The sequence below is a fragment of the Paramisgurnus dabryanus genome, chromosome 19 (assembly GCF_030506205.2).
Source record: "Paramisgurnus dabryanus chromosome 19, PD_genome_1.1, whole genome shotgun sequence".
Classification (NCBI taxonomy): domain Eukaryota; kingdom Metazoa; phylum Chordata; class Actinopteri; order Cypriniformes; family Cobitidae; genus Paramisgurnus; species Paramisgurnus dabryanus.
This window is the reverse complement of record NC_133355.1, coordinates 3,487,208-3,500,049: the sequence shown is the minus strand read 5'-3', so window position 1 is coordinate 3,500,049 and position 12,842 is coordinate 3,487,208. Positions and strand designations below refer to the sequence as shown.

The following is a 12,842-nucleotide window of genomic DNA, read 5'->3' as shown; positions in this document are numbered from 1 at the left end:
TGACAGCACTACTCTCATTTAAAGCTATTTTCTCACTATGACTGGCTTAAATCTGTCGTGTGTAGTCATTGTGTTCATTGACTCGTCATGTGTAACGCAAACTTAAACAACAGACGAACACTTTATTAAAATAACACTAAAAAAGGACTTGTATGACACAAATAGTTTTGTTGACATTGCTTTGACAGTACACGCATGTATTCACATGACAGAATATTAATAATACGATCATTTAAACTCAGTGACACCAATGAAGAAATCTTTCTCTGCTCTTTCTCTGTTCTTGGCACAATTTCGTGAATGACTCTTCTTTTGATTTAATCATTTACAGAAATTACTTCTTTCGGCTTATTTAGGAGAATATTCACTGTTCACACTGCAAAAATTACTTTTGTACTTAGTATTTTTGTCTTGTTTTCAGTACAAATATTCAAAAATTCTTAATTCTTAATTCTTCCTGATTAGCAAAATGACCTAAGAAAATAAGTCACATCTAAGTGAATTTGTGCATAAAACAGGCAAAAAATCTGCCATGGGCTAAGCTTGTTTTATGCACAAATTTACTTAAATTTGATATCATTTGTTAAAAAACTAAACTTATTTGCTTAGGTCATTTTGCGCACCTAGAATCTTTTTTTTAGATATTTGTATTAAAACAAAACAAAAATACTAAATTAGAAAGACATTTTTTGCAGATCAATATTTACTGTTCTATTGCTTTTATTCACACTGTTTTCTCCTACTGGTAATTAAAATAAAAATGTTAAGATTCAGACGACATCAGATTTCTTTCTTCACTAAATGTGTTTTCTTCTCAGGGTTGTGAAAGTTTATAGTCCTGAGAGGAGTCTCAAGGTTTTTTCTATGAATGATCCTCTTCTACAACCATCAGAGAAAGACGTGGACACACTTCAGTTCGCACGCTTGTAACGGTACCGCTGAAGGTTTTCCTCTCAGTCCCGTGAGTCAGGACTCTTCTGTATGACTGTCAGGTGTGAAGGCTTGGTTGTTGTAGGGGGTTGGAAGGTTGGGTTTGGATTGTGAGCGTGTTTGTCCTTTAAACAGTCTGTAAATGGCCACAATAGGTACGGACAGCACCGGGACAGAACTCAGCAGCACACAGATGGCAAACACCCAATCAGAATACGGCTTCTCCTCCAACATTGGGAACTTTTCCTGCAGGGGAACACACATGTTAGAGGATTTTAACTAACACAGCCTTAAAGAAAAGAATGACACCAGCTCAAATTTGGGTTCAGTTTAAATAATATCACATTACTGGCTGCTCAGGATCAGATTAGACCTGTATTCAAGACATGTGTGTGATGTTAACAGTCAACCAAGAGCAAATAATGATTCCTGTTTCTCCACTGAATTATTTAGTAGGTTAAATTAAAAAAAAATGAGTCGCATTGAGTTCAAGAACCTGTGTTGTGTGCAGATATGAATTCAACTCACATATGCAGGGTTCCAGGCGGGGTACGTGGGGTGTTTCTGCACCTGGACGATGACGTAAGCCACCAGAACGACCACTAGCATGAGAGGACTGATTCCCATCCAGCACACACGCCAGAAGATGTTTGGTCTGCGTCCCGTCATGAATTCAATATCATCGCTAAACCTGAAACAAACTTCTGTTTTTGTATTTCACCGTATTCTCCATATGTCCCCTAAGCTATGGACAGGATATTCACCATGTCAAAATGTATGTAATATGAATTTTATTACCGATTCATGCCGTAGAAAACGACGACCCCAACAAGCTCGAAAAAAGCAATGACGAGGAGTGGAACAGAACCAACGTAACTGTTGAAGATCTCCAGCCAGTAGTTTCCAGAGCCCAGTGTGAAGATCAGTGCCATGATGAAACACACCACACAGATCAGACCTGAGAAACACAAGAACACCTCACACATCAGAACCGAGGAACAAGAGAACACCTCACACATTAGGCCTGAGAAACTTGAGAACACCGCACAGATCAGACCTGAAGAACATTTCACGCATCAGAACCGAGGAACAAGAGAACACCTCACACATTAGGCACAACACGAGAACACTGCATAGATCAGACCCGAGGAACATGAAAATACTGCACAGATCAGTCCCGAGGAACACGAAAATACCACACAGATCAGACCAGAGGAACAAGAGAACATTGCACACATCAGACCCGAGAAACACAAGAACACTGCACAGATCAGACCTGAGGAACATGAGAATACCACACAGATCAGACCTGAGGAACACAAGAACACCGTGCACATCAGACCCGAAGAACATGAGAACACTGTGCACATCAGACCCAAGGAACATGAGAACACTGTGCACATCCGACCCGAGGAACACGAGAACACTGTGCACATCAGACCCAAGGGACATGAGAACACTGTGCACATCAGACCAGAGGAACACGAGAATACTGTGGACATCAGACCAGAGGAACACGAGAGTACCGCACAGATCAGACCAGAGGAACACGGGAACACAAGAACACCACGCACATCAGACCCGAGGAACACGAGAACACTGTGCACATCAGACCCAAGGAACATGAGAACACTGTGCACATCCGACCCGAGGAACACGAGAACACTGTGCACATCAGACCCAAGGGACATGAGAACACTGTGCACATCAGACCAGAGGAACACGAGAATACTGTGCACATCCGACCCGAGGAACATGAGAATACCGCACAGATCAGACCTGAGGAACACAAGAACACTGTGCACATCAGACCCAAGGAACATGAGAATACTGTGCACATCAGACCCAAGGAACATGAGAACACTGTGCACATCCGACCCGAGGAACATGAGAATACTGCACAGATCAGACCAGAGAAACACGGGAACACCGCACAGATCAAACCAGAGGAACACGAGAACACTGCACACATCAGACCCAAGGAACACGAGAATACCGCACAGATCAGACCTGAGAAACACGGGAACACCGCACAGATCAGACCCGAGGAACACAAGAACACCGCACAGATCAAACCAGAGGAACACGAGAACACTGCACACATCAGACCCAAGGAACACGAGAATACCGCACAGATCAGACCAGAGAAACACGGGAACACCGCACAGATCAGACCCGAGGAACACAAGAACACCGCACAGATCAAACCAGAGGAACACGAGAACACTGCACACATCAGACCCAAGGAACACAAGAATACTGCACAGATCAGACCTGAGGCACACAACAACAAGGCAACAGATCAGACCCCAAGAACACGGAAATCAATGCAGAAATCACAGTTCAGACACAAGGAACACAAGAACATCAGACAAAAATATAATTTGGCATTTAAAAAATAAAATCGGAAAGCTCTTATTTAGTTATATTAATCCTACAAGTGTTATGATTTGTCTCTGAAAGATTCTGCCACTAAAGCGGTGGTCACTTTGTATTCAGTACCTGTAAAGAGTTCTTTAGGCATCCACTTTGGTACCATGTGCAGGTCCAGCAGGGGTGTCAGAACGCCTTCCAGATTTCCGAACATGGAGGACAGGCCGAGACTGAAGAGCATGATGAAGAAGAGCACAGCCCACACCTGTGACCCGGGCATCTCAATCACAGCCTCCGTGAACACAATAAATGCCAGACCGGTCCCTGAAGCACTCTGGGTAAGAGTCAGTATTCAGTTACTCACAGTAAACTCACACTTTACAGTAACACGTTTGGCAGATGCTTTACAAAAAATAATGGTGTACTGTATGTGAAGATAAATGTGAGAAATGAAGTAATCCATAGTAATCAGAAGAACCAGCAGCTGTCTGCAGGTGTGTAAGTTTTAACTAAAGAGTCTTGGTGAAACTAGATGAAGGTCTTCAAGGACCTAAAACGCATATTGACTTTCATCATTCACATTTACCTGATCCATAAAGCTCTTGAGATCGCACTCTTTCAGATTCAGACTGGACACTTTATCAGGATCTGATGCGTTCAGAAACGTTAGCCAGCCGTCATAGTTCTCAGTCGTGATGTTTTTGTCTGCGATGTCAAAAGCGTTTGTCAGATCTAAGATGTTACTGTAACAGAAGACAACACGAATCTTTGACTGATCTGATGTCAGTATCTTCAATGACAAACCTCTGTTCATGTGTAATGTATTAATATGAATACAATTATAGTTCTCAAACTATATAAGCACTTGTAGGTGATTCACCTGTTCAAACAGTTGTTGTAGTTTGATGTGGCCTTAAAGCCCAAGATGGCAAATATTGGAATGGAGGCGTATAGAGATGTTGCACTGTTAATACATCCTACAACCAAAGCGTCTCGCTCGCAGTCGTTCCTAAAATATAACACTTCTGTCAACCAATCACAATCAAGAACTTTGCAGCGTTCACAGTATTATAATACAACTTCCTAAATTCTAACCATATGAAATATAAAATTGATTTAAGCCCGGTACACACCAAAAGAATAATTGGGTGATTTTTCCCCCCTTATTGACAATCTTAGATAAAGTCCTTATCGTCTTCGTGGTTAAACCGATTATCTTATCAGATTTTCCTGGGGTGCACTGTGTTTTAATCTGAATCTGGTCTGGGCGCTCCCATGGCACATAATAAATATTAGAAATCCTGTTGTGTGGGAGAAACCTTTGAGGACCAACACTGTAGATTGTCAAGAGAAACAAATCGATACCCAATCAGAAAGCAAGCTGATGTAAGATGAAACCATAAAAACTACAGTCATGACCTAGCAGGCATAGTCTAAAGCAGTGGTTCTCAATCCTGGTCCTGGAGGCCCACTGCTCTGCACATTTTGTATGTCTCCCTTGTTTAACACAGCTGATTCAAATCATCAGCTCATTAGCAGACATCTTATTGTCCATCAGATAAGAGAGACATACAAAATGTGCAGAGCAGTGGGCCTCCAGGACCAGGATTGAGAACCACTGGTCTAAAGTGAGATTTCCTGTGTTTTCAGATGAGACTCGCTTTGTTTGTGAAGTTAATCTGATGGTGCGTGGTGTGCATCATGTTTGTGGTCTCTCACATTTTGAGAATCTGATAAGATTTAAAAAATCTTTTGGTGTGGCCCTAGCTCAGTGTTCTTCACTCCCAATCCTGGAGAGCCGGTGCCCTGCAGAGTTTAGCTCCAACCTTAATCAAACACACCTGCAAGGTAATCAATGTCTTCATGATCACTAGAAAATCACAGGTAGGTGTGTTTGATTAAGGTTGGAGCTAAACTCTGCAGGGCACCGGCTCTCCAGGATTGGGAGTGAAGAACACTGCCCTAGCTTAAGGAAAGATGAGCTGGTAACCGATGGTACTTTTTGGGGTTGTAGCTGGAGAATGCGATGAGACCTCCAAAGGCCAGAGACAGCGAGAAGAAGATTTGAGTGGCAGCGTCCAACCACACGCGAGGATCCATCAGAATCTCCCACTACAGAGAGAAGATCAGATTTACACCTGCTCGTGTGTATGTATGTATGTGTGTGTGTGTGTGTGTGAGACTCACGTCAGGTGTGAAGAGATATATCAGACCATCTGTAGCTCCTGGCAGAGTGAGGGCTCGAACCAGAAAGATGGTCAACACCAGGTATGGAAATGTTGCGGTCACATACACGGCCTAGAAATACAATCATCAGTGCTAAGATGTTAGTGGTTTTTTTTGTGGATTTCAGTTAGACTTTTTATTTCTTACTTATTTAAATCGTTGAACTTGTTTAAACATCAAATGCTCTGCTTTAAATGTGCTTGGCTAAAAGCCACACTCCATGCTGTTTTGTTTTACAGTCTAATAATACAGTGACATTCAGACTTGCCAGCATTCGTAATGTGTTTTGTCCTCACCTTGCCGATAGTTTCAATGCCGCGTATAAAGCAAATGTATACAATACTCCAGGCAGAGGCCAAACAGATGACAAGCCACCACTGCAGCGAGCCGTTCTCCTCGATGTCTGGTGTGATGTTCAGTGTCTTTCTGTACCAGAAGTAATTCACCGGTGTGCTAAGAACACATTCTTCCACATAACCTGTCAAATATCAGCGCAGATGTAAATATAAAAATGCTTAAAGGCGGGGTGCACGATCTCTGAAAGCCAATGTTGACATTTGAAGTCACCTAAACAAACACGCCCCTACCCCAATAGAATCTGGACCTTCTTTTGATAGTCCTGCCCTACACATGCACAACCCAGACAACGATGTTTGTTAGTAGACACGCCCCTTACTGCTGATTGGCTACAAGTGTGCCCAACTCCCTTTGCCAAAGCGTTTTCGTATATCGTGCACCGCATCTTTAACTCTTTCCCTGCCAATGATGAGTTTTTACGGCAATCCATATTTCCACTACTATCCACTAGGTGGCGTTCTTACCCAATTTATAAAAAAGTGAAGAAAAAACTAATTTACCATCATTTTATACTCCGTTTTGATAATCGTTCTGAATCTGATCTTTAAGGAAACTCCTTTACAAAAATGCAATGATCTCAGCTTTTTGCTCAAAAGTGGGTATTTTTGAGAAAACCTACCCATATTTAACCTCTTATGAAACGTCTGAAATTCCACAAGAGGGCGTATTTGATTTGTTAGACTTTGCTCCACAAACGCAACACCCAAATATAGCATTATAAGTCTTGAATGAGAACTAATTGTTTACAGTTTTAATATTGTAATTTGGTCAGAGACATCAAGATTGAAAGGTAAACAAATCGTTTTGGATTAAAAGGCTTGCACTCTAAAAAAAAATGTTAGGTTGTTTTTAACCCAGGGCTGGGTCACTATTGGACAAAACACATTTCTGGGTTAAAATGACCCAACTTTGATTAACAAAAACCCAGCAGTTGGGTTAAAACAATCCAATATTTTTAGAGTGTGGATATTCCATTTCCTTGGACTCTTGGGGATTTATGATCAATTTGTTTTGTACAATTTCCGAAGCGGATAAAGGGAAGTTTTTGAAGGCAAGTAGACAAACTTAAACCGCGCCGCCTGGTTCAGGTAACTAATAACTAGATTACAGTTTTATGACTGCTATAAATCATATTATGCTTTGTGTGTGCACTTAATGGAATTCTGAGAGTCTAAGCTTTCAAACGATGTGCTGGATGACCGCATATTTTGAAGATTTAATGCTTCAAAGTTACAATGATGTTTATGCAGCCTCACTTCCGAGGTGGGGTGTGCCGTGTCCTGCACAGTGATCCTTATCAGGTTAAGAGGTGATAAAAAGAGAACAAATGAAGATAGGATGATGAAATGTTTTTTGTTTATTTATTTAAAAGGTGATGAAATAAAAACTGTAAACAATTAGTTCACTTCTCATTTAAGACTTATAATGCTTTATTTAGGTGTTGCGTTTGTGGAGCAAAGTCTAATGAATCAAATGATTTGATATATTATATGTTTATATATTTGAAAAAGATCAATTTCTCGAAGGCATTAAAATTCTGTGAAAATCATAAAATTGCTGCCGCTGGCTGGCAACTTAAAAAAAAAACACGCTGGCGGGGAAAGAGTTAATGTGTTACATATCATATACATTAAGAAAGACTTGAGTCTGAGAAAAACATGGGCTAATTTTAGTTTTGGGGAAGTCGTAATCTTCTGTGCTATAATACTGTAAAATATCAGTAATGCAACAGGAGTTATTTGGTATACATTTCTATGTTTTGAATAACCGTATGCATCAAATGTTTGAAAAATGCTTACTGAGAAAATTACAAAATTGGTTATTTATGAAAAACAGTAATAATAATAAAATGCAGTAATAACACTACATTACATTAATGGAAATTTGTCATGAAAAGCTTCCAGGTTCATTCTCTTTAAGTAAACGCTTAAGGTTTCTTTATACCTGTGAGGTTGTCATTTAAAGGACACTGACTCCAGGGAAGAGGATCCTGAAATGAGTGGAAGAAATACCACAGAACCCAGGCCAGAATAGTGTTATAAAACAATCCCACCAGGAACGAGAGGATCATAGATGCCACACCTGCAAACATATACAGTACAACCACTGCTTTAAAAAACTATAATGATTCAAAGGCAATGAGAAAATATATAACAGTTACACTAAACTGATCCGGTTACTTTATAACTAAACATTAGGAGCAATGCTTGAGATGCCAAACATATTTCAATTCAATCTCTCAAGAGTTTATGGACTCACCCACTCCACCCAACAGAGGAGAGATTGAGTGCCAGACACCGATGCTGCCCATACGCAGACTTTGTCCAATAGCCAACTCCAGATAAAGTAAAGGAAGACCCTCGAACACCAGAGCGATCAGGTATGGGATGAGGAACGCACCTGAATGCACACACACACACACACATATACACTAAATAATACGGCTGGGTTATTTTTATACAAAACATTTCATCAAAAAGGGACAAGTTGTTTCAACCCCAATGCTGGGTAGGTTTAACCCATTGTTGGGTCTCTTTTGACTTGACGATGGGATGAAAATTGCCAAACATTTTTTTAGAGAGTTTTGTAGATCAAAGATAAAAACTGTGAACTTTGCAAATAAAAAATAAGGAAAACATTTGAGGATTGAACATTTGATTGTAAGAGAATAAAGATAAACAGCATTAGAATTTGTCATTAGGGAATATCTGAGCATTGCATTATAAATGTCTGTAAAAACAGCTAAGAACTGATCAAATTTCCATTTTCCAGATGTTTTTTAGTAAACGTAACAACCACAGTGGTCATCTTAAAACCTCTTATAGTAGTTTTCTATCATCCTGTCTTTTAGATTTTATTTTTAAACCAACGCTGAAATGAAATCACAGATGTCGCACCTCCTCCGTAAATCTGGCACAGGTACGGAAATCTCCAAACGTTCCCAAGTCCCACAGCAAATCCAATACAGGTCAGTAAATACTGAACCTTATTGTCCCATTTGGGTCTCTCTTGAGTGTCTTTGGAGGCATCGGTGATGCTGGATGTGTCCATCCTGAGGTTCAGATGAGTAGTGATGTACAGGTGTATTGTCAAACACTTTATAAACTCTGGGTCATGGGTGGGTTATATACTAACAGGACTAACCGTGAAACAGATTGATTTAAAATGCAGTAGCACAGAGGTGCAGTTTAATGTGTAACCGCTGATACTGTGACTCCACCAGGAAAACTATTTAAATCCATGTTTTCAATGTAAAAACAAACTGTTCTGGATGCAAAGGTTAAATGCAATAATATTTTACGATGTGTATTATGTGGTTAATGTCATGTTGTTAAAAACAAAGTCCTTTGTTATAAAATGAGAATTAAACAGTCGTAGGCTCAGGTTATTTATAAAAGACTTTGACTTAAATGCAATCATGGTTTTCTCACTAATTCACTTCATACATGAGCAATAATTCACACCATTAAACCAGTGCCTGTCACTCTCCTTAACTATTATGGTGTCCTACAATAGTTTAAGTTTACTCAACTTTATTTTATCACATTTGGAAATCTCATGCTTACTACGCAGGATTATGTAAAAACAACAGGTAGTTTGATTAATGTGGGGTCACTAAATATTTTTTACTTCAAGAGACAATAGAACAATAATAATAATAACATTCATTTTCTTTAAATTTAAATTCAACATTTAATCAGATTTTCCGGTCCACAACAACAAATACAGATTATACAGAAACACATTTTAAATCTTAAAGAGGCTGAATGTCCAGAAGTAGTTTAGAGATATCGACAGCAGCTTTTAGAGATGCATTTGTTAAAAACTACTTGTGATTGATTGATTACGATCACAGAGTCATCAGAGATGAACCAATGTACCGTATGGACATTTACAATTAAAGATTATTTTTTGTTTGCTATTGACAGCTGTTTGAGGGTTTTTTTTATAAGGACTTTAAGCACAAATGTTATACTTTAAATTCTTTAGCATTATAATGATTCAACTATTCTAAAAATACACTGTAAAAGCTGGTTCAACTTTAAAAAAAAAAAACTTCAATTGGTAACACCTAAAAATGTTTAGTTACTTTTACTTAAAATTTCACTTTAGGTGAAAAATATAAGTTGAATAAACTTAAATTGTTTAAGTGTTACCAATTGAAGTAATTTCTTAAGTAGAACCAACTTTTCACTTTTTACATATAGATTTGTGCAAATATTACATGAATGAAATGTTTTGTTTTAGACGAATTGTAGGTTCAAACGAATCCCAATCTTACTTAAATGTTTTGAACAACACAAACTGACAATTTGATCTTGAAACCTAGATTGGATTTTGTGATCCATGTTTTTGTTTTGAAATCCATTTTGAAAATTTAGATTTGAATCTGGATTTCAGTCTTTTTAAAGTTTAGTGCAATTCACTGAATGGATTCATCTTGGAATAAACATCTCAACATTGTCATCTAACCCCTGTCACCTCAACAAATAACGTTTGGTGTTGTGTTGATGCACAGTGATTATAAAACAATAACACAATCATCATCGTGTCTATCAGTCCAAATTGATTGTCAAGTTCTCAAAGAAATCCATTGTTCTTTCTGCTTTTATAGGTTCTTTAAAAAAATCTCAGTACACTTTCATTTTAAAGTTGAATCTGAAAAAAGAAAAAATTGGGCTTTAATGACATATTTAGTAGAAAATATATTATTATATATACTGATTTTGTAAATGTAGATGGTTGACCTTGACCTGCATGGTTACTGACGTCATCCACTCATTTAAATAGAAATCATTAAATGAAACATTTAATAATAAAAAAAATCAATCGCAAGCATCAAAGAGTTTAGATGAAATGAACTCTTATAATAAAATCCTTTTGAGTTCGTCTGTACATTTATTTTGTATTATTATTTATTATTTTTATTTATTGGATTTTTGTAATAAAGAAAAGATCACACATGACATTCTGTTTTGAAACTTTACAGATAACAGATCATCTTAGGAGTTCAGTGTTTAAAGGGGAGTCTGATTTCTATATAAATCATAAATATACGGTTTGTCTTGAAAGAGTTTGAATTCAGTTGTTTTAGGAAAAGGCAGTTTAACCTCGTCTGATGTTGAGATAAACTAAAGATTATATTACTGCTCAAGGATCTTATCCAACCTCCATCAGTAAGATCTAGATAAGGCAAAGGTTTACTATGTAACATTTGATTATATTATTATTCTGAATCTGTACTACGGTAAATCACATTGTTTTTATGATCGTGTCAGCGCCTCCTTCTGTGTGCAGATGCGGTTTCCTCACAGTTCACCTATACACATATTCTGGGTTTGTTTATTATTAACCTTGTTTGGGTTATGTGATTGGCCAACAGAGATTCAACACAATGTGTAAAAAAGATTTTTATATCATTTAGTAGTTTTGTTAGTTTGTGTGACATTATTGTAATAGTTTGTGTTAGTAGTGGTTCCATAGTGTTAAACGCATTACAAGTTAATCATTAAATATATAAAACCTTGAGGTTGTGAAATATTGATTTTCTGTTTGAGTGGTATATTATATTGATAACTCTCTATAAAGCGTGTGTATGTACTGTGTGTGTGCGCGTGTGTGTGTGCGTGTGTGTGTTTACTGTGTGTGTGACTGTGTGTTTACTGTGCGTGTGTGTGTGTGTGTGTGTGTTTGTAACACAGGAGAATTATAAAAGTATTATTTTCACAGCTCTTTCCTCCTCACACAGGGACAGCTTAACATTTGAGAAGAATGTGATAATGATTAATTTATTACTGAAAGATAAGATGAACCATTCCAGTAAGAGTTTTTTTCACTAATACATTACAGCTATAGATAAACACGCTCATTACAGTCTTGTGAAATAATTGATTGTGATTGGACAATAGCAACGTTCATACAAAAATATAATGAGGACTGCAGTGTACAGTAGCTGTGTAATATAACAAATTATCTGCTGTTTATCAACACTGAACTCCTGCAGACTGATACAGGGAATATAACACACACACACACACACACACACACACACACTAAAGACTGAGAGCATGACAAGACCCATGAAAGATGTGATTAAAAATCAGGGTTATTCCATCAAATATCATTTTGAATTGTTCTTAAAATCCATGTAAAAACATTAGCATTGTGTTGTTTAAAAATGAATATAAATTAGTTTTCTTTGCAGTATTCAATTTCTGAAAACATTGCATCTTTTTTTTAGTTTGTCCGGTTTCAGTGTTCTGCAAGTAAATTAAAATAAATAAAAAAATATTAGGAATTTGGTAGAAATGTTGTTGACAGTTGACATAATGTAACAAAAATTATAATTTTGATTAAACACACACACACACACACACACACACACACATATATATATATATATATATATATATATATATATATAATTAATTTTAGAAAAACTGAAAATACTCTTAAAGGGCACCTATTGTATTGATTCACGTTTTTACATGTCCTCTGGTGTGTAAGTGTGTATTAGTTCTTGTTAATGATATAAAAAAGGCACATAATCCAAAGTAAACGATGTGAGTTATCGTCTTCAACGTAAATATCTTTTCTTGGACTACAACAAACACACAGATTGTAGGCAACATTCACTTCCTGGGATTGGTAATGTAGACAAGACCGACATTATCATAATTCCTTCAGCTTCAGACTCACATTCTGTAAGTTAACTCCTGTTAGCATTGCATTGTGAGCAAATCTTTCAAACATGGTAAGGAGCATCACATTTCCTGTTGACAATAATCTTGTTTTGTAAGCGATGACATGGGTACGGATAGTGTTTCAAATGAGTCTGTCTTGAAGGTCTTAGTAGTGCAGATCGTACAAACTCAAAATAATCACACAGTATGAGTTCTCATGCGTTTTTCTACCAGAATATAATCTGTATAATCTATCATTTTTGATTGTCAGGT

General features: G+C 37.5%; 1 protein-coding gene across 1 annotated transcript; it reads right to left on the bottom strand.

Moving 5' to 3' along the window:
• Window positions 1-102: 102 nt before the first annotated feature.
• On the bottom strand, window positions 103-8,937 carry slc6a18 (solute carrier family 6 member 18). Its single transcript, XM_065283937.2, has 12 exons — window positions 8,784-8,937; window positions 8,146-8,286; window positions 7,831-7,968; window positions 5,826-6,007; window positions 5,491-5,601; window positions 5,303-5,415; window positions 4,184-4,312; window positions 3,890-4,046; window positions 3,433-3,637; window positions 1,729-1,888; window positions 1,459-1,621; window positions 103-1,176 (listed from the first exon to the last, which is right to left on the bottom strand). Exons 1-12 carry the CDS (start codon window positions 8,935-8,937, stop codon window positions 967-969), a joined length of 1,863 nt encoding a protein of 620 aa, XP_065140009.1. The 3' UTR covers window positions 103-966.
• Window positions 8,938-12,842: the final 3,905 nt, after the last annotated feature.